We start from the raw sequence: 22,642 nt of genomic DNA, 5'->3' as shown, positions 1-22,642 counted from the left end.
CTCTCATTCTCAGTCTCAGGACCCCCTTCCCCCATCATTTTCTCAGTCTCTCTCACATGCTCTTGATCTCTCTCACACTCCCTCTCAATGTTGCCTGGTCTGTCTCGGTGCGCCCCCCGCCCCCCCCCCCATCTTAGTCTCTTTCTCTCTCTCCATCTCCATCTCTCTGTCTCTCATTCATTCATTCTCCTTCTCCCTTTCCTTCTCCTGGTCTTAGACTCTCTTTCTCTGACTCTCTCCCTCTCTTTCTTGTTTGCACCCATCTGACTTTCTTGGTCTCCGTTTCAAAAGCTCTCTTGCGCTCTCACACCCTCTCTCACTCACCACCTTGGTGCCTCCCTCCCTCTCCCCCGCCCTCGGTCTCCCTCTGTCTTGGGCTCGGCATCTCTATTTGTCTTGATCACTCTCTCAGTCTCTATGTGTGTGCGTGACTCTCAGCCCCCTCCCTTTCTCTTTTGGCCCCCCCTCCTCTCTCAGACTTGGACACCCCCCCCTTCCGGTCACAATCACACGCTCTCAGTCTCCCTCTGACTTGGTCTTAGCCCCCCCTCCCTCTCTGTGCTACCCCACCTCTCTCTCTCCCCATCGTCTCTGTTCCCCCCCCTCCCCCCCCAGCTTTTTTTGGTCTCGATAACTCTCTTTGCCTACCTGCTTCTCTCTCCCTCTCCTCCATCTCTCCCTTCACCCTCCCCTCTCCCTTTCCCCCTCTCTCCTTCTCTTTTCCTTTTCTATCTCTCTTTCCTTCCCTTTCTTTCTCTCCCACTCTCTTTTTTCTTCTCTTTTCCCCTCTCTCTTTCTCCCTAAGGTGATTATTTCCCAGTATTACAAACTCTCGATCATCAAACTTAGATATATCTCTAAAATAGATCTAAATATATATCTCTAAAAACCAGCTCATCTAAAGTTTTTTTGTTTTGTTGTTTTTAAAGCATAGCATTGTCAAAATACAGTTACTGATGATCACTGTTACCAGATTTTAGCTCATAAACCATTAAATACCTTGTTTGTAGTCTACTGCATTTTGTTTGTACACCTTTACATTCATAATGTTTACTCGTTCTGATCCATGACTCTTATCCATATACATAGATAAGCAGTTGTCCAGATGAATTCTCTTAGTATTGGTTTGAACATTTAGAAGTACTGATATGAAGAAATGTAATGATGTTATCACGAACATAAAATGGAATAAAATAAGTGCTGGTGTAATTTTTTATTATATTTTTTTTAGTTCTGTCATGGTATGTTGCAATATTTTTGACCTGCTCTGACAACTGTCTGTAAATATGAAAGAAATGTAGAGAGCAAGAGGTACACATATGAAAATGAACATGCTTGATTTGGGGGGGTATTGATGTCTATCTAAAGAAGCAATGTGCATATATATGCATAAACTATTTAAACCGAAAGTGCAAAGCAGTCTGATAGTTGAGTTCCTCTTTTTCACTTCTGTTTTTCTATAAATTAACTAACTCCATGTTAATTTTTCCATTTTCAGTCATCAAGTAAGCAGGATAATAATGTACCTACAGAAGACAAAGAGATGGATACTGTCAAAGAAGATGACGTCCCCTTTGAAAAATTCAGTAGCAAAGTATGTGGAATGTTACTCTTTTTAACCTAAAGAAGTTAACTTTAATACTGTGTACTTTGACTTGCAACTGTATCTTTAAATACTTAGAAGCTACAGTTGCTAGCACTGTGACTGTCTCGGGAGTGGTTTAAAATGTAAAGTTTCATATGAATTCAGATATATTTATACCACTCATTGAAGCTAATGGGAATTAGAGATATCATCAGAGAGCAAACTTTAATGTAATGATAAGGGGTCGGAAGGAGGATCCGGGGAACTACAGGCCTGTCAGCCTGACCTCGGTACCAGGAAAGATCACGGAGAGGATCATCTTGAGTGAGCTCTCAGGGCAAGCGCAGGGCAGCCAAGGGATCAGGGCCAGCCAGCATGGGTTTAGGAAAGGGAGGTCCTGCTTAACCAACCTGATCTCTTTCTATGACCATGTGACCCGCCTTCTGGAGGCGGGGAAGGCTGTGGACGTTGTCTCTCTGGACTTTGGTAAGGCCTTTGACACCGTCCCCCACAGCATTCTCCTGGAGAAGCTGGCGATTCATGGCATAGAAAAGTGTACTCTTTGCTGGGTTAAAAACTGGCTGGATGGCCGTGCCCAGAGAGTTGTGATCAATGGGGTGAAATCCTCTTGGCGGCCGGTCACCGGTGGTGTCCCTCAGGGCTCAGTCTTGGGGCCGGTTTTGTTTAATATCTTTATCAATGATCTGGACGAGGGGATTGAGCGCGCCCTCAGTAAGTTTGCAGACGACACCAAGCTAGGTGGGAGTGTTGATCTGCTTGAGGGTAGGGAGGCTCTACAGAGGGACCTGGACAGGCTGGATCGATGGGCCAAGGCCAACTGTATGAGGTTTAATAAGGCCAAGTGCCAGGTCCTGCATTTCGGTCCCAACAACCCCAAGCAACGCTACAGGCTCCTGGAAAGCTGCCCAGCAGAAAAGGACCTGGGGGTGCTGGTGGACGGCCAGCTTAACATGAGCCAGCAGTGTGCCCAGGTGGCCAAGAAGGCCAACAGCATTCTGGCTTGTATCAGGAATAGCGTGGCCAGCAGGAGTAGGGAAGTGATCGTGCCTCTGTACTCGGCACTGGTGAGGCCTCTCCTCGAGTGCTGTGTTCAGTTCTGGGCCCCTCTGTACAGGAGGGACATTGAGGTGCTGGAGCATGTCCAGAGGAGAGCTACCAGGCTGGTGAGGGGTCTGGAGACCAGGTCATATGAGGAGAGGCTGAGGGAGCTGGGCATGTTTAGCTTGGAGAAGAGGAGGCTGAGGGGAGACCTCATTGCCCTCTACAGCTACCTGAAAGGAGATTGGAGAGAGGTGGGTGTTGGCCTCTTCTCCCAGGTGAATAATGACAGGACCAGAGGAAATGGTCTGAAGTTGCGGCAGGGGAGGTTTAGATCAGACATTAGGAAGAATTCCTTTACTGAAAGAGTGGTCAGGCACTGGAACAGCCTGCCCAGGGAGGTGGTTGAGTCACCATCCCTAGAGGTGTTTAAGAAACGTCTAGATGTGGCACTTCAGGGCATGCTCTAAAGGGCAGAGATTGTAGGTTGTTGGGGTTTTTTGGGGTTTTTTTTTGTTTTGTTTTTTTTTGTGCGTGTGTGCGTATGGTTGGACTCGATGATCTCAAAGGTCCTTTCCAACCATGAAGATTCTATGATTCTATGATTCTATGATTTACTAACAGAAAGCATCTTGATGTGATGAAAGTTTTTGCCTGTCACATATCAGAAGCTTCAGTTATGTGATTTCCCTGAGAAATTCTCAATCATTTAAACTATATCTTAAGTTTGCTAAGACACTTTATTTTTTCTTATCTTCATAGGATGTGATGAAAACAAATGATATATGCATTCCTAAAGTTGTTAGAAGAGGAAGGAAGAGAAAGGTAACAATATATTTAACTAACTTAAAGAAAGATGCAGCATTTGTATGTCCTTATGAGAATTACTTCTCTTTTTTAAAGAACAGAGTTTAAATAAATCCAGTCTCCAACCTAGGACACTGAGGAGCCAAAAAGATTGTGTGGGTGTGTTGGGTTTTTTTAACTTCCCAAAGGGACAAAAACCTCTCAGATGACACTCTGAAAGAGAGATCTCATTCTTGAACTTTTTAAACACTCGAGCTTTCTGGTTCTTTGGCCTCAAAATGGCTTCCAGGCCCAAGATGTTTTTCTCTGTCAGGCATGTGCAGCTCTGCTCAGATGAAAAAGGTGTTTGAAAACTTCTCCCATAAGTTCTTTAAAATGAATTAAAATTTTTATTTTTTTAAGTCTGAGCCTGACCGTATTCATATAAAACTAGACTAATTGCATCCATCCCCATGTCAGTGGTATGAGCTAGAACTAGTTTTGATACTTTTGGTACGAACAAGGCTACAAGTATATGTAGTGGACAAAGATGTACAAAGGGGTACATTTTCTTTAATCTTCCTTTTCTGTCCAACGTACCTGTAGTACGTGTGACAGTCAGGTTTGTCTCTGTATGTCCTTGTTTATGTCTCCTTTGACCAGATACCCTTAAAGGAGCAGACACTCTCCTTCCACATATCCTTAAAAAGACATGCAGCTAACTGCCCGCACTAACACAAGTGCTCACAGCCAAGTTCTCTTGTCAACTACACTTGCTGTTTGCAGCCCATTCTTGCGTTGCAAGACAAGAGTTTTGGCTACAAGACAAGAGTTTTGAACTGTGACAAGAATGGGCTGCAGAAGGGAAGCGTAGGCAGGTAGGAGAATTTGTCTGTGAATATTGTGTTGGCATGGGCAGTGTCTGCAGGTCATAGAATCACAGAATTGTCTAGGTTGGAAGAGACCTTTCATGTCATCGAGTCCAACCATCAACCTAACACTGACAAAAACCATCACTAAACCATATCGCTAAGCACTATGTCTACCCGTCTTTTAAATACCTCCAGGGATGACGATTCCACCGCTTCCCTGGGCAGCCTGTTCCAATGCTTGACAAACCTTTCAGTGAAGACATTTTTTCCTAATATCTGATCTAAACCTCCCCTGGTGCAACTGGAGGCCATTTCCTCTTGTCCTATTGCCTGTTACTTGGGAGAAGAGACCGACAGCCACCTCTCTACAACCTCCTTTCAGGTAGTTGTAGAGAGCGATAGACAAGGTCTCCCCTCAGCCTCCTTTCCTCTAGGCTAAACAATCCCAGCTCCCTCAGCCGCTCCTCATAAGACTTGTTCTCCAGACCCCTCACCAGCTTCATTGCCCTTCTCTGGACACGCCCCAGCACCTCGATGTCTTTTTTGTGGTACAGAGGGGCCCAAAAGTGAACACAGTACTCGAGGTGGGGGTCTCACCAGTGCCGAGTACAGGGGGACGATCACTTCCCTAGTCCTGCTCACCACACTGTTCCTGATACAGGCCAGGATGCTGTTGGCCTTCTTGGCCACCTGGGCACACTGCTGGCTCATATTCAGCTGGCAGTCGACCAACGCCCCCAGGTCCTTTTCTGCCAGGCAGCTCTCTAGCCGCTCTTCCCCAAGCCTGTAGCGCTGCATGGGGTTGTTGTGACCCAAGTGCAGGACCCGGCACTTGGCCTTGTTGAACCTCATACCATTGGCCTCGGCCCATCGATCCAGCCTGTCCAGATCCCTCTTTCAGAGCCTTTCTACCCTCCAGCAGGTCGACACACCCACCTAACTTGGTGTCGTCTGCAAACTTACTGAGGGTGCACTCGATCCCCTCGTCCCGATCACTGATAAAGATATTAAAGAGAATTGGCCCCAATACTGAGACCTGGGGAACACCACTCCTGACCAGCCACCAACTGGATTTAACTCCATTCACCACCATTCTCTGGGCCTGGCCATCCAGCCAGTTTTTAACCCAGCGTAGAGTACTCCCATCCAAGCCATGGGCAGCCAGTTTCTCCAGGAGGATGCTGTGGGAAACAGTGTCAAAGGCTTTACTAAAGTCCAGGTAGACAACATCCACAGCCTTTCCCTCATCCACCAAGTGGGTCACCTTGTCATAGATGGAGATCAGGTTTGTCAAGCAGGTCCTTGCACAGTCAAGAGAACAGCTTGTTGGTAAAGATGGCTTTTGGCTGGTGAGCGAGGAGAATGCCCAGAGCTTCAGTCAGAAGTGCAACAAGAATTAGCTGCAGAAGGCAGTTGTAGGCAGGAAAGAGAAAATGTCCGTGAGCACTTGTGTTGGTGTGGGCAGTGGCTGTGCGTCCTTTTTAAGTGAGCAGTTGAGATGAGCGCTTAGTGGTAGACACGAGTTTCAGCTGTCAAGCAAGGGGAAGCAAGGTGCTCGACTACAGTCAGAGTGCAACAGAATGGGCTGTGGAAGGCGAGGCATATGCAGGAAAGAGAAGTTGGCTCTGGGGACTTATGCTGGCGTGGGCAGTGGCCATGTGTCCTTAAGTAGTGCACAGTTCAGATGAGAGCTTATCAGTAGAAGTGAGTTTTGGCTGGTGTCTGTGGGGAAGCCCAGAGCTTGGGTCGGCGTGTGAGAATTTACTGCAAAAGGCATTGTAGGTGCTCAAGAGAATTTGACTGCAAGATTGTGTTGGAGTGGGCAAGGGCTGGCAGGGAGGATAAGGGTTGGTCATGAGAGGAGTGGGCTGGTAGGGTAGGGTTTTGGCTTGGAGGAGTTGGTGTGCAGGGTAAGGGTTGGTCTTGGAGTAGTTGTCAGGTAGGGTATGGGTTGGGCTTGGAAGAATTGGTGGGTAGGGTAAGGATTGGTTTTAGAGGGGTTGCTGGTAGGTTATGAGTTGGGATTGGTGAGCAGGGAAAGGACTGGGCTTGGAGGGGTGGGTGGGTAGGAGAAGGGTTGGAGCTGGAGGGATTGGGTAGAGTATGGATTGGACTTGGAGGAGATGGTCTTGGAGAGGTTTGGCTTGCTTTGAGGGGTTGGGTGTGGAATGGTTAATGGGAGGGATAGGCTTGGAGGGGTTGGTGGGAAGGGCAAGGGTGGGCTTGGAGGATTTGGGGTTGGGGTGAGGGTTGGGCTATTTGGGTTTGGAGGGTTTGGCGGGCAGGGGTTGGTGGGTAGGATAAGGGCTGTACTTGGAAGGGGTGGGGTTGAAGGAGCTGGTGGGCATGGAAAGGGTTGGGCTTGGAGTATTTGGGATTAGGGAAAGTGCTGGGCTTTGACAGGTTGACAGGCAGGGTAAGGGTTGAGCTTGGAGGGGTTGGCAGCAGGGCTTGGAAGCATTGGGCTTGGAAGGCTTGGTGGTTAGGGGAAGGGTCAGAGTAAGAGGGGTTGGCATTTGGGTTGGGTAAAGTGTTGGAGTTTAAGGAGTTGGGGGGTCAGGCTGAGGGTTGGGCTCAGAGGGGTCGGCGGTTAGGGTAAGGGTTTTGGTTAGAGGGGTGCAGTTAGGGTAGAGTGTTGGTGTTAGCAAGTTTGGTGGTTAGACTAGGCCTTGTGTTTAGAGGGGTTGGGGGTTAGGCTGGGGGTTGGGTTTGAGCTGCTTTCAGTTGGGATTAGAGTGGTTGGGTTTTGGGCTAAGGGTACAGGTTGGGCTTGGAGGAGTTAGCAGGAAGGGTAAAAGTTGGGGTTGGAGGGGTTGGCTAGGCCCTGGGCTTACAGGGGTTGGTGGTTAGAGATGTTGGCAGTTAGAGGAGTTCGGGTTTAGGCTAGAGGTTGGGTCGAGAGGGGGCTGGTGGATAGGGTGAGATTTGGGCCTAGAGTGCTTGGTACTTAGGGTTAAGAGATGGGCCTGGAGGGGTTGGGCTTTGAGAGGTGAGCAGCTAGGTTTAAGGGTAGGTCTTGAGGGCTTGACCGTCTGGATATGGGTTGAGCTAGGAGGGCTTGATGGATAGGGTAGGGGTTGGGATTGGAGGGATGGGTAGACAGGGTAAGGGTCGGGCTTTGAGGGTTTGGGTTTGGAGGGGTTGGCAGGCAGAATAAAGGTTGGGCTCGGAGGGGTTTGCTGGCAAGGTAAGAATTGGGCTTGGAGGGGTTGATGAGCTTGGATGGGTTGGGCTTTGAAGTCCTTCATGGGTAGGGGGAGGGTTGGAGCCAGAGGGGTTGGCAGTTAGGGGATGTGTCAGGGCTTGGAAGAGGTTGGTGGGTAAAGGAAAAGTTGGGGTTGGCTATTAGTGGAAGTTTTGGGCTTGGATGGGTTGGCGGTTGGAGTATGTTTGGGGGTTAAAGGACTTGGAGGTTAGGCTAGGGATTGGGCTTGGAGGATTTGGGGTTGGGGTGAGGGTTAGGATTGGAAGGGTTAGTGCATAGGGGAAGGGTTGGAGAGATGTATTGGGCATAATTGTCAAGGTTTTGGTAGCAGGGGCAGGCTGCAGCGATGACCTGTGTAGGTCATGGACTGCCCTGTGCTGGTCATAGCCAGTTCCAGCCGGCTCAGCAACAGACAAAATGGACTGACTGTGCGCCGATACTGAACCGCTCCGATGACTTTACAGCGCCTGTGCAAAAATATATTTAAGGGTGGTAAATGCTGAGAAAACAATGCCAGAGCAGGATGACCGGCCCGTGGGGAACCCATGATGGAGTAGTTGTTCCTGAAGGACTGTACCCTGTGGAAAGGATCCACGCTGGAGCAAGGGAAAAGTGTGAGGAAGGAGCAGCAGAGACAAACTGTTATAAACTGACCACAACCTCCCATTCCCCGCCACCCTCCCCTGCACTGCTTGTTGGGGCAGGAGGTAGAAGAGTTGGGAACAAAGGAGTGAAGTTGAGTCTGGGAAGAAGGGGCGGGATGGGGAGAAGGTGTTTTTAGTTTTGTCTTTGTTTCTCACCATGTTTTTAATTGGCAACAAATTGAATTATTTTTCCCCAAATCGAGTCTGTTTTGCCCATCATGGTAATTGGCGAGTGATCTCCCTGTCCTTATCTCAACCCATGAGCTTTTCCATCTTATTTTCTCCCCTTGTCCTGCTGAGGAGAGGGAGTGAGAGAGCGGCTGGGTGGAGATCTGGTAGCTAGCCAAGGTCAGCCCACCACAGTGTGTATGTTTATTTGTATTGTATACCTCTGTTTGTTTGTGTGCCTACTGGGAAAACATGCTTAGCCTTGCTACTGTCGGACCTGGGGACATGGAGCTGTGGCAGCCTCGCTTCTCTCAGGCTGTCTGATTCAGAAACCCCTAACATTGGGGAGAGAGAGAGAGAGGGGGAGGGCAGAAAGAGGGGGAAGATAGAGAGGGGCAGAAAGAGAGAGGGGCAGTGTCGTGGTTTAGGCCAGGACAGACTAAATGCATGCATTAATTACTGTGCAATAATTGTATCCATGTGAAGGAGTTTGGCAATTTATTGCCTCTGTGAAAGAGGGACTATTAATGCATAGAACCCTATCTCAAATGTCTACAGGGACAATTTTGATTTGTTCACTGTCTATTCATAGCCATGGAGATGTCAAGCTATGTGTCCATAACTGACCAGCCATTATGCCTGCTAATTCCACTCCTTGGATGTATGTAGCCCACACAGGTTATTTTTTCCACCTAATTCTTAGAAGTACCGTCCTGGTTTCATCTGGGATAGAGTTCATTTTCTTTCTAGTGATTACTGTGTTTCAGATTTGGTATGAAAGGAATGTCAATAATGCATATTGTTTTAGTTGTTGCTAGGTGATGTCTATAGCATTCGAGGACTTTTTTCAGCTTCTCATAGAAGCTGAGAAGGAGCATAGACAGAACAATGGAATGGCCAATGGAATATTCCACACCATAGACATCATGCTCGGTACATAAATGGGGGTTGGCCAGGGGGTGAGAATGCGCGATCACTGCTCGGGAGGGTGTGAATTCACCAATTTACCATGTGGCGAGAGTGATTTGTGTCGTTATTATTATTGTTATTATTGCTATTTTCCTTTTCTGATATTGTTCTATTCAACTGCCTTAATCTCAACCCACGAGGTTTTTTTCCTTTTCCTTTCCCCTCCTTTTCTCCCTCTTCTCCCTACTCTTCTTGGGGGGGAAGGGGGAGAAATGCATGAGTGGCTGCCAGCTGGGGTTAAACCACGACAAGTGCCCTCACATCTTAGGTGTGCAGCTCACAGCTAAGTACTTCCCCTATTGAGGTATTAGGAAGATGTAACACGTGGGCTCTGCTATCCCAATGTTTTCCTTTGCAGATTAACCGTACTTGTTCATTATTAGTAAAGCGGCCAGCTGCATACTTTGGCAGGTAGTGTCCAAAGAGTCATTCTGAACAGCAGTAGTAATAGTCTTGGATACATTTTTCATGACTTCCCAGGTCTTTCTTTTCAGTGCAATTGGAGGTGAGACATTTCTAATCGGATAGCAGCTTTAGCTAGCCCCTGAAGGTGCTGAGAGGTTAGTTGTCCAACCAGTTGCAGCTGGGCTTGGAGGGCTTGGATATCCATGTTGTTTAGGGCAACTCCTCCAAGTCCTAGCATTCCTGATATGTCTCTTAGTTCTTCTGCGGATGCCTTATTCAGGGAACATGGCATGTTGAAACCTTATAATAAAAGGCGCACAGGTGGCATTGTGTCAACTTACATTCCAGTCCCACTTGATGTGGTACTCTTTGTCTTATTGGATTGCTCCAAGTAAAGTTTGCCACTTGCCTACGGTAAACATATTGGAGGGTGGTATTACAAATTGTGGGGTTCACCATGTTCTTTGTCAAGATAATATTGAGGTTAATTCACTAGTGTTGGTTTGTGTTTCTTCCATTAGATACGGTCTCATATTTAAATTCTAATCTTTGGTTGTTTTGGCTACATTTATAAATACTTGTGAAGTTGGTGGTCCAATTAAGTCTAGTCATCATACTGGTGAGAAGTCCTTTATGTTCACTAATATCACCTACATACCAGGCTTCGTTTTTACCTGCTCCGCTCTGGCTGCTATTCTGAGTTAACTGGGTTGTATTATCATTAGGGATTATTATACAGTAACACATTCCCCTTCAATTTCCTACCATACCGTGAATCCTCCAATATATTTTTTTTTTGTTACGGTTCATTTGATATGATTCCCTCTCATTCCACGGTGGCGTGGTGGCTTGTGACCAGCACTGAGGGGTGGCTGTTTGTGCCACTGTTAAGGTCAAAGTCCTGACTGATGCCCATACCAAAATAGGGTTCATCTTCCTTTGTATAATGAGGTTCACAGTGGGTTAATTACAGTTAGTGTGTGTGTAGGTACACATTTAATTTTTCTGTTTTGTAATATTACTCATGTTGTATGTCCCAGTCCATGTGCAAACACCACCAACCCCCCCCCCCCCCCCCCCGCCCCGTGTTTTCCCTTTCCCTAAGGGAGTGACAGTCCAAACAATCATGTTTCCCTCTGATGGGAACCAGAGGTGTGATGAAAACTATTCAAGGGCAGAAGTATGGTGTGAGCACTAACTGGGTTATATCGTTGCTCTGGTATGCAAACTGCTTGTGCTTAATTAGGAGTAGGTAGGAGTATCAAGGCTAAAGTAAGATAATTCTGTCCAAAAAGCATATAATGGAAACGAAATATAACCAGCATGGACCATAGAGTGAGAAGGGAGTTGTTGTGAGTTAACCCCAGTAGGCAGCTAAGCACCACACAGCCACTCGCTCGCTCCCCACCCCACCCCCCACCCCCAGTGGGATGGGGGAAGAGAAAAAGAAGAGTAAAAGCAAGAAAACTCATGGGTCGAGATAAGAATTAATAAGCAAAGGAGAAGTGGAAGAGGAGAGGAAGAAAACAAAACAAAGCAAGTGGCAATCACTCGCCACCTCCCATGGGTAGACCGATGCCCAGCCAGTTCCTGAGCTAACCTACCTAAACCCCTCTCCTCCCTGTTTTATTACTGAGCATGACGTTTTATAGCATGGAATATTTCTTTGGTTAGTTTGGGTCAGCTGTCCTAGTTGTGCCCCCTCCCAACCTCTTGCGCACCCTCAATCTGTTCACTGGGGTGGGGGGGTGAGGGCGGTCAGAGTGAGAAACAGAGGCCTTGACGCTGTGCAACCACTGTTCAGCAATAGCTAAAACATTGGTGTGTTATCAGCATTGTTTTGGTAACAAATCTAAAACACAGCACCATACAAGCTGTTATGAAGAAAATTAACTCCATCCCAACCAGAGACAGTACAGGAGTCTTGGGATGCAAGGCCACCTTCATCTAGGTAACTGTATCAGTAATACCGTAATACCATATTAGGCTGAAATTGCCTAGGTAACAGTGTTGGAAACACTGAATTTGGGTACAGATGTAACAGAATTGGGACCAATGAGGAAAAAGTAATTAGGGGTGTGTTGTTTGTTTGGGATGTGTTTGGGTGGAGAAAAGGAGGTTGCGGGGGTGGTTAAAAGGTGTGTTCAGGAAAAGAATAAATGGGGAATAAGGTATAAAATCAGGTGGAGGACAAAGAACTGGGGGATTTTGCAATGGTAGAAGTGCAGAGGCCTACAGACGGTGGTGAAGCTGACCTGCAGACCCAAGCTCCCCAGGACACTGGAGGGAGCCCCCTTGGACAACCTGCTGGACTCTCCATCAGGCCTATGTCCAGAAGACTTGGTGTGGGAGGATGGAGTAAGAAGGAATAAACTTGTATGGAGGGATAGACTTGTGCCTTACTACTAAGTGCAGGAGGAAAGGCAATAAAATTGCAACTTAATAGTACTTATATGTGTGGTTTATGTTTTCTTTATAGTAATATAACTGTGTATCAATAATAAGCAATAGAATCGTAACTCACTATTACTTGCAGTGATATAATTGTGTACTAATATTACTAATAATAGTGGTGAGTTTGTTAGCCAACTAAGGTATTATTAGCTTTTTAAAGGTGTGTCGCTTGATCAGTAAATCTAACCATCTTGATCACCTATGTCTCACGTCTCCAATCTAAAAAGGGGGGAGAGTTGGACTTAGGGAGGTAATGCAGGTCTAGCCTGGCCTGGGCCTGGTTGGGATGATGCCTCTCCAGTGTTTACAAGTGATGCAGTGAAATGCCGAAGTTAAGACTCAATAGCCTTGGTGACTATTAAGCAGGTATTCTTTATTGCAGCGCCGGGCACACAGGGGATTGCTCCACCTAATGTGCGCGCCGACTGATTTAGTTGTACAGTTTAAATACATACTATGTATGCATATTCACTAGTTTTCCAAGAAATGACTACCTATTCATTAACTCATTATTACAGGTTACTGCCCACTCCCGCATGCGCACTAGAGTCTCTCGGTGGTCTTCAGAGACATCTGGTGGTCGTTTACTTCCTCCACTCCTCTTCATCGTTGTGACCTTCTGGTGAACTGCAGGCCTCTACTCTACTTCTTTATTCTTGCTGGCACATCAAAAGTGTTAGCTTTGACTAGTCTCTGCATTCCTCAGTAATCCTGGGCCCCTTGTTTTGAGAGATAAGCTTCTACTGCAAGGTTATATTGTCCTAAAGCATTCTGTCTTAAAAAATAAGAGATAAGTTCTGACATTTAGTACTACAACTGTTGCATCTGCTCTTTGTACAGCCTTAAAGCGCCTGGTCTCCTAAATTAAGCTCCTACTCTAATTTACAGTTCTAATGTATTAAGCCCCTACTTCAATTATTTTACAGCTTTAATATGTCAAGCCCTACTTCACAAGCCAAGTGGCTTCTGCCAAATGAACATCCCAATTTCTCATATCCCCTTTTCCCCAGGCTTGTAGCATGGTTTTCAGGAGTTCATTATGCCATTCTACCTTTCCCAAGGCCTGGGGATAATAGGGAATATGGTATATCCAGTCAGTTCCATGTTCAGCTGTTCCTAACTTCATAATTTCATTTTTGAAATGACAGCCATTGTCAGACTCAGTTCTTTCAGGTGTACCATGTCTCCACAAACTTTGTTTTTCGAGACCTACTACTCTACTGTGCTTTTAGTGGTGACATGGGTCACTGTGTAAGTCTCCAGCCAGCCTGTAGTCATTTCTACCATGGCTAGGACCTATCAATGCTCCCTAGTAGTCCTGCGCAAAGGTCCAATGTAGTCTACTTGCCACGCATCTCCAAATTGGTGGTTTAGATGTCATCTTCCATGCCTCAATATTTTTTGTCGTTTAGCTTTTTCACTAGTGCACAAATTTCAGTCCTTTGTTATTTGTATAATAGAGTCTTTTGAAAAGTCCACCCCTCGGTCTCTTGGCCAGCTATAGGTGACATCTCATATGTCCTGACGTTTCATGAGCCCATCGAGCTACACATAGTTCCCCTTTATGTTCCCAGTCCAAGTCTTTATCGATTGTGGCAATCTGAGCAGCTTGGTCCACTCGATGTTTGCTGATTTGTTCTTCAGTGGCACTTCCCTTTGGGACATGGGCACTGTGGAACATGGGCTCGAACTCCCTTCATATGCTGCTAGTGTCTCTTTTTCAGTTGGGGTGTAGCCAGCCTCAGATCCTCTGTATCCTCAGCTCCAAAACCCTAGAGGTTGACCTCGAGTCTCTCCAGGTGCTTTCTGCCAGAAGCTCCAGGTGGGGCCGTGCTTCCCGGCTGTGCTGTAAAGCACGTTTCTCACAGCTTGTCCTGTCTGGACTGTCCCAAGGGCTACCGCATGAACAATTTCCTTTTTAATCTGTTCAAAGGCTTGTCCCTGCTCAGGGCCCCATCCGAAAATGTTCTTCTTTTAGGTCACTCGATAGAGAGGGCTCACAATCTGACTATAACCTGGAATATGCTGGAACACTGTCCCACACGACATCCTTGTCTCTAAATTGGAGAGACATGGATTTGATGGATGGACCATTTGGTGGATAAGGAACTGGCTAGATGGCCGCACTCAAAGGCTTGCGGTCAACGGCTCAATGTCCAAGTGGAGACCAGTGACGAGTGGCGTTCCTCAGGGGTCGGTACTGGGACCGGTGCTGTTTAACATCTTTGTCGGCGACATGGACAGCAGGATTGAGTGCACCTTCAGCAAGTTTGCCAACGACACCAAGACAGGCTGAGAGAGTTGGGGCTATTCAGCCTGGAGAAGAGAAGGCTCCGGGGGGACCTTATAGCAGCCTTCCAGTACCTAAAGGGGGCCTACAGGAGGGATGGGGAGGGACTCTTTATCAGGGAGTGTAGTGATAGGACGCGGGGTAACGGTTTTAAACTGAAAGAGGGTAGATTTAGATTAGATATCAGGAAGAAATTCTTTACTGTGCGGGTGGTGAGGCACTGGAACAGGTTGCCCAGGGGAGCTGTGGATGCCTCTTCCCTGGAAGTGTTCAAGGCCAGGCTGGATGGGGCATTGAGCAACCTGATGTAGTGGAAGTTGTCCCTGCCCATGGCAGGGGGGTTGGAACTAGATGATCTTTAAGGTCCCTTCCACCTCTAACCGTTCTATGATTCTATAATATGCATTCTCCAGAAACCCACAAGGCCTAGGAAAGCTTGTGTTTCTTTTTTGTTATCTGGTAGGGACATAGCTGTTATCTTATTGATCACATCCATTGGGATATGACGATGTCTATCTTGCCATTTTATTCCTAAAAACTGTATCTGCTGTGCAGGTCCTTTGACCTTGCTTTGTTTTACGGAAAAAACAACTTTCAGAAGGAAACACAAACACTTCCTCTGCTGCGTTGTGCCACGTGACGATGTCATCAATGTATTGCAGGTGTTGAGGGGCTGCACCCTGTTCCAGTGCAGTCTGGATCAGTCCATAGCAAATGGTAGGGCTGTGCTTCCACCCCTGGGGCAGTCGATTCCAGGTGTACTGGACACCCCTCCACCACATGAAAGCAAACTGTGGCCTGCACTCTGCTGCTAAAGGGATCAAGAAAAATGCATTGGCAATATCAGCTGAGGCATATCACTTGGCCACCTTTGACTCCAGTTCATATTGGAGTTCTAGCATGTCTGGTATGGCAGCACTCAACGACAGTGTGACTTCGTTCAGGCCACTGTAGTCCACTGTCAGCGTCCACCCTCTGTCAGACTTTTGCACTGGCCATATGGGACTATTAAAGGGTGAGTGAGTCTTGCTGATCACTCCTTGGCTCCAGTCGATGACAAAAAAATTCATGGATGGGAACCAGGGAGTCTCGGTTGGTGCAATATTGCTGCCGATGCGCCATCATGGTAGCAATTGACACCTGATGTTCTTCAGCCCACAGCAAGCCCACAACGGAGGGATCCTCCAAGAGGCCGGGCAAGGTAGACACCTGTTTAATCTTCTCTGTACCCATGGCAGCTACACCAAAGGCCCACTGGTACCCTTTTGGGTCTTTGAAGTACCCACTCCTGAGGTAGTCTATGCCAAGGATGCATGGAGACTCCAGGCCGGTCGCAATAGGATGCTTCTGCCACTTGTCCCCTGTTAAGCTCACCCCAGCCTCCAACACAGACAACTGTTGGGATCCCCCTGTCACTCCAGAAATCCAGATGGGTTCTGCCCCCTTGTACCCTGATGGCATTAGGGTACGCTGTGCACCGGTGTCCACCAGAGCCTTATAGAATCATAGAATCATAGAATCTTCATGGTTGGAAAGGACCTTTGAGATCATCGAGTCCAACCATACGCACACACACAAAAAAAAAAAAAACAAAAACAAAAAAACCCACCACAAACAAACAACCTACGATCTCTGCCACTAGAGCACGCCCTGAAGTGCCCAATCTAGACGTTTCTTAAATACCTCTAGGGATGGTGACTCAACCACCTCCCTGGGCAGGCTGTTCCAGTGCCTGACCACTCTTTCAGTAAAGGAATTCTTCCTAATGTCTGATCTAAACCTCCCCTGCCGCAACTTCAGACCATTTCCTCTGGTCCTGTCATTATTCACCTGGGAGAAGAGGCCAACACCCACCTCTCTCCAACCTCCTTTCAGGTAGCTGTAGAGGGCAATGAGGTCTCCCCTCAGCCTCCTCTTCTCCAAGCTAAACATGCCCAGCTCCCTCAGCCTCTCCTCATATGACCTGGTCTCCAGACCCCTCACCAGCCTGGTAGCTTGTTGCGTGAAAAGGGGCCAAGCGGTTTTGGCAGAAGATAAACCCCCTTGCGTTCTAACACTCCTCACTGAGGTGGGAGGCTGGGTGCGGCTAGGTTTAAATTCTGAGTGATGCCCAATTCAGCACTATCAGTCCAATCGCGTTTAATATGTATTAAACTGTTACGATTTGGATACACTAATAGTGGACTGCACCTTCAGTCTAGTCGTGCTCCTGAACTAGCACGGCCACCTTCGAGTCTTTGGTCGCGTTCAGTGAGAAAGCGAAACGACTAGCTACTTAAACAGTGCAGTTTATTTAAACAACAGATATACAGGTTCTTTAGGATTGCCGGTGATAAATACACTGTCTGCAAAGCACGTGCAAATAAAGATATTGTTAAGTATACAAAACGCGCGACAAAATTATAAACGATACAGCCTGGCTATAAATGTAGGGTAGAGATTCTCTAGAGAAATTTCTAAGTCCCCGAGAAAGCACTCGGTGTAATCTAAGTCTTACCCACAGGCGTCCCTATGGCGGGGGGGAAGAAAGGCTCAGCCCGTCCACTGATCCCAGAAATCAGCGATGGAATTCTTCGTGATGGTGTCTTCCCTGGCATCCCCTCTCTCTTGGGCTATTTTTATACTATTTTTTTTATCTTCAAAGTGGAGTTTGAGTGACTTTAGTCATACGTACTTTTATTATGATTAATGTACTCAAGGAGGAGTGTTCGCACCTCGGGGGCGGATAGTCTCCGGGATGGAGGTGTGTTTTGGTACATTGTAGTGAGCAAAGTTCGCACAAAAGGACAGCATTTCATCAACATTTGACGAAATGTTGGCTTGGGTAGCGTGTAGGCCGCTTATCTGTTCCGTAGTACCGTCTCGTCCCCATATCTGCTATTCGTCACAAGGGAAGGCCACGGAACAATCATGTTCCGTTCCATCCCTCGTGTAGTTTTGCAAACAACCTTGTACAGGGAATCACAGATGTTGCATTCTTTGCGTGCCAACTGCGGCTGTATTCTACCTCAGAAGCCTCTTGATTTTATGACTTTCCTTAATGTGTGAACAATGCTGTATTTTTGTATTCTTGGCCCATTTAGTAATCATTCCACATAGTTCTCCTCTGGACACGCTCCACCACCTCAATGTCCCTCTTGTACAGAGGGGCCCAGAACTGAACACAGTACTCGAGGTGAGGCCTCACCAGTGCCGAGTACAGAGGCACGATCACTTCCCTACTCCTGCTGGCCACGCTATTCCTGATACAAGCCAGAATGCTGTTGGCCTCCTTGGCCACCTGGGCACACTGCTGGCTCATGTTAAGCTGGCCGTCCACCAGCACCCCCAGGTCCTTTTCTGCTGGGCAGCTTTCCAGCAGCCACTCTTCCCCAAGCCTGTAGCGTTGCTTGGGGTTGTTGGGACCGAAATGCAGGACCCGGCACTTGGCCTTATTAAACCTCATACAGTTGGCCTTGGCCCATCGATCCAGCCTGTCCAGGTCCCTCTGTAGAGCCTCCCTACCCTCAAGCAGATCAACTCTCCCACCTAGCTTGGTGTCGTCTGCACGCTTACCGAGGGCGCGCTCAATCCTCTCGTCCAGATCATTGATAAAGATATTAAACAAAACCGGCCCCAAGACTGAGCCCTGAGCGACACCACTGGTGACCGGCCGCCAAGAGGATTTCACCCCATTGATCACAACTCTCTGGGCACGGCCATCCAGCCAGTTTTTAACCCAGCAAAGAGTACACTTGTCTATGCCATGAATCGCCAGCTTCTCCAGGAGAATGCTGTGGGGGACGGTGTCAAAGGCCTTACCAAAGTCCAGACAGACAACGTCCACAGCCTTCCCCGCCTCCAGAAGGCGGGTCACATGGTCATAGAAAGAGATCAGGTTGGTTAAGCAGGACCTCCCTTTCCTAAACCCATGCTGGCTGGCCCTGATCCCTTGGCTGCCCTGCACTTGCCCTGAGAGCTCACTCAAGATGATCCTCTCCGTGATCTTTCCTGGTACCGAGGTCAGGCTGACAGGCCTGTAGTTCCCCGGATCCTCCTTCCGACCCTTCTTGTAGATGGGCGTCACAGTAGCCACCCTCCAGTCATCTGGTACCTCCCCTGTTGACCAGGATTGTTGATCAATGATGGAGAGAGGCTTGGTGAGCTCTCCCGCCAGCTCCCTGAGTACTCTTGGGTGAATCCCATCCGGCCCCATAGACTTATGTGCGTCTAGGTGCAGAAGCAGATCGTTGACTACTTCCTCCTGGATTATGGGTGGGTTGTTCTGCTCTCCATCCTTATCTTCCAGCTCAGGAGGCTGAACACCCTGGGGATAGCTGGTGTGACTATTGAAGACGGAGGCAAAGAAGGCATTAAGTATCTCAGCCTTCTCCTCGTCCTTGGTTGCAACTTTCCCCCCCGCACCCAGTAAGGGATGGAGATTCTCCCTGGCTCTCTTTTTGTTGATGTATTTATAAAAACTTTTTTTGTTCTCCTTAAGGTTTGTGGCCAAGTTGAGCTCCGGCTGGGCTTTTGCCTTCCTGATTTTCTCTCTGTATAACCTAACAAGATCCCTGTACTCCTCCTGAGTTGCCTGTCCCTTCTTCCAAAGGTGGTAAACCCTCCTTTTATTCCTAAGTCCCATGCGAAGTTCCTTATTCATCCAGACTGGCCATTTTCCCCCGCCCTTTAGACTTGCGACACTTGGGGACGGCCTGCTCCTGGGCCTTTAAGATTTCCTTCTTGAAGAGCGTCCAGCCTTATACTCCTGTGGGTCCAACGTGCCAGGCCATCAAATCCATACTGGCCGATAAACCCCATTGTCTCTTTCCTCCACCTGGACGGAGGCAGGGCCCTTCTATTCCTGGTCGGAGTATTCATTACCTGACTCCTGTAACTGTAAACCAGAAGTCCCTTCATTAGGATCAGGAGGAGGATCGGCCCTTCTACTCTGCCTGGGGAATTGCTCAACAGCAACCGGAGCAGTAATCTTCCTGGATGGACCCTTTTTGGCCCCTGTTTTTCCTCGCAAGCCACTTACCTGATCTTCTAGGTTCGAGGTAGGTGCACCATCCCACTTTCTCATGTCCTCCCTGTGGTCGTGCAGATAGAACCACAGAGTGGCATGAGGCGTGCGCCCACAGTACCCTTTCCCTTGAGAAGAGAAAGGCAGGCCAGTCTAGCCACAGTTGGTTCCTCGATGTCCGCCTAATCCATTATCACCAGGGTATTGGCATATGATGTTGCTGCACTCCGTACAAACTTCCGCCACATGGACCACATGCACTGGACTTCATCCGGGTCTTTGGATCCCTGGTCATTGTCCAGGTTGCTGTAGATCACCTCCACCACTGCTTATTCCCTCAGATACTGGATGCTGCCCTCAGTGGTGGCCCACTTGCCTTGGTAGTTTACAAGATCTTCCTTGAGGGGATACCTTGCCTTCACGCTCGACAGGAGCTGCCTCCAGAGGCTGTGGATTGTTGCCCCTCTTCCAATCCCTTTGTCAATACCCCAGTCCCTAGCGAAGGATCCCAGCTGCTGGGCTTCCTTGCCCTCTCATTCCTGACTGTTGGCCCCAGTATCCCATCATCGGAGCAACCAGGTGATAATTTGCTCACCTGGATGACAGCCAAAATCTTTCTGCATATCTCGCAGCTCACTCAGGGATAGGGACCAGGTGGTTTCTGACTCGCTTATGATTTCTGTCTCTTCCCCCTCCTGTTCTTGTGACTGCTCTGCTGCAGAACAGGCTGTCTCTTCTGATTCTTCCTCTCCTGCTCCCTCTTAGGAGAAGCTTCTTCCTCCCTTAGTAACTGAGTTGACTTCCCTTTCCATTATTTCTTCTTGATTATAGGAGCGACAGTTGAGGGTTAGGTCTCTGGTTTAGCCACAGTGTCCATTTGTATGTCTTCAGATCCAGAGACCCTCTCGCCCCCTTGAGGGTGCTGAACAGTGGCTTGGTAGGCATAGGCCAGGCCCCAGCACAGTGTGAGAAGTTGTGTCTCTTTGGCATAGCCAGGGCATCCTTTTTTTGAGTGTTCCGTTACTTCATCAGGATTCCGTACTCGTTCGGGAGTGAAGTCCCAGACCATCGAAGCTGAAAATCGCTCTAGCTACCTGCCCATATTCTCCCACGTACCTTGCCACCCATGATCAGACTGCGTCTGTGTGATATTCCTAAATAGTCAGTTAATTTTGCTTTTTCCAGAAGAGCCGGAAACAGATTCTTGACCATACTGATTTTGGCCGGGATAGAGTTAGTTTTCTTCATAGTAGCTTGTATGGGGCTATGTTTTGGATTTGTGCTGAAAACAGTCTTGATAATACAGGGATGTTTTAGTTACTGCTGAGCAGTGCTTACACAGCGTCAAAGCCTTTTTTGCTTCTTACACTGCCCTACCAGTGAGTAGGCTGGGGGGTGTACAAGAGGGGACACAGCTGGGCCAGCTGACCCCAAATGACCAAAGGGATATCGCATACCATATGACTTCATGCTCAGCAATAAAAGCTGCAGGGAAGGAGGAGGGAAGAGGGGGACGTTTGGAGTGATGGCATTTGTCTTCCCCAGTAACCATTACACGCGATAGAGCCCTGCTTTCCTGGACATGGCCCTAAACACCTGCCCGCCGATGGGAAGTAGCGAACGAATTCCTTATTTTGCTTTGCTCGCGCACACAGCTTTTGCTTTACCTATTAAACTGTCTTTATCTCAACCCACGAGTTTTCTTACTTTTACCCTTCCGATTCTCTCCCCCATCCCACTGGAGGGGGGAGCGAGCAAGCGTCTGTGTGGTGCTTAGTTGCCGGCCGGGATTAAACCACGACATTGACACGCACCAATATGAGCATTCTGATTACCCAAGGATGTTCAAGAAACTGAAGAGCCATTGTAACAAGGCAGAAAACATCTACCCCACAGGAGAAGGCGGCGAAGGTGCCATTTTTTGTTTCCTCCACAAATTGGCTCTGGGAGAAGAGGAAAAAGGTGTAATTGTTAATTCTCTCCACCAGATGGTTCCCGAAGTACTGGGACAGCAGCATTGCCGGGCCCAAATACCTGATTAGGCTCAAGGCCAGTGCTTTTATCATAACCCTGCCAGGCAAAACACAACAAAGTAATAAACAGCACAGCAAACTGCAGAAGCCAAAACCAGCCTTTAACAAGCCCTCAAATTTGATGTACAGAAAGAGAGGAAGTATCCCATGGATACATGGTAAGGGAACAAATAAACCAGTGTCAAGAACAATTAAGTCAACATCGTGGCCAGCAACAGCAAGTAACAACTTGTCAAGCAACAGCTAAACAGGTATAACAACTGTAAATTCCATCTAGCATGCTAAGGTCAAATCTGTTGTTATCTCAAGCCCCACGTTAGGTGCCAAAAAGGACCGTGGTGGGTTGACTCCAGCTGGGGGAGATAATTGGAAGGGCCAAAGTGAGAAAACCTGTGGGTCAAGATAAAGATAGTTTAATAAGGGGCAGAGTGAGAAATTCAAAACAAAACAAAACAAAACAGTGATGCAAAAACAATCACTCGCCACCAGCAGACCAATGCCCAGCCAGTTCCCAAGCAACAGCTACTTTGGAAAGACTCCCTCCACCTCCCCCCCCCAGCCTTTTATTGCTGAGCATGTCGTTATATGGTATGGAATAACTCTGGTCAATTCAGGTCAGCTGTCCCGTCTGTGTCCCCTCCCAGCCTCTTGCCCACCCCCAGCCTACTCCGGGGGAGGGGGGGCAGAGTGAGAAACAGAGAAGACCTTGACACCGTGTAAGCACTGTTCAGCAATAGCTAAAACATCGGTGTGTTATCAGCACTGTTTTGGTCACGAATGTAAAGCACAGCACCATAGGGGCTGCTATGAAGAAAATTAACTCCATCCCAGCCAGACCCAGTACATGCATCAATGTGTCATGCTGGTACATTAAGTTTTTCCAAATCCTGTGTGATGTTTTCCCTTGAGTTAGCCATCCAAATAGGTTTTCCTTGTCTCTGCCACTTCCTCTGTTTCCTCTGTGTGAACCAGCCCCAGAGGGCGTTGACCACCATCCGGGAGTCAGTATACAGGTATAACCTAGGCTATTTCCTCTCTAATGCTACATTGATGGTATATTTGGAAGGAGTATGCTGTCACCCTGGCAATTCCAGGGAGACACAAATCACTGCAATGTGCTGGGGCCTGGCCCATGCCTACCGAGCCCTGTTCAACACTATTCGGTAG

At 47.9% G+C, this 22,642-nt stretch overlaps 1 protein-coding gene across 1 annotated transcript in view; it reads left to right on the top strand.

Moving 5' to 3' along the window:
• Positions 1–1,473: 1,473 nt before the first annotated feature.
• Positions 1,474–22,642, top strand: part of LOC141735526 (lens epithelium-derived growth factor-like) — a 41,855-nt gene continuing 20,686 nt past the window's right edge. The window contains exons 1-2 of the mRNA XM_074568482.1: positions 1,474–1,594; positions 3,407–3,469. Of these exons, the coding sequence (XP_074424583.1) occupies positions 1,544–1,594; positions 3,407–3,469 (114 nt within the window). The 5' untranslated portion in view covers positions 1,474–1,543. The remainder of the gene's footprint in view (positions 1,595–3,406; positions 3,470–22,642) is intronic.

This window comes from Larus michahellis, chromosome W, assembly GCF_964199755.1.
Source record: "Larus michahellis chromosome W, bLarMic1.1, whole genome shotgun sequence".
Taxonomy (NCBI): domain Eukaryota; kingdom Metazoa; phylum Chordata; class Aves; order Charadriiformes; family Laridae; genus Larus; species Larus michahellis.
This window is presented reverse-complemented; position numbering and strand designations above follow the sequence as displayed.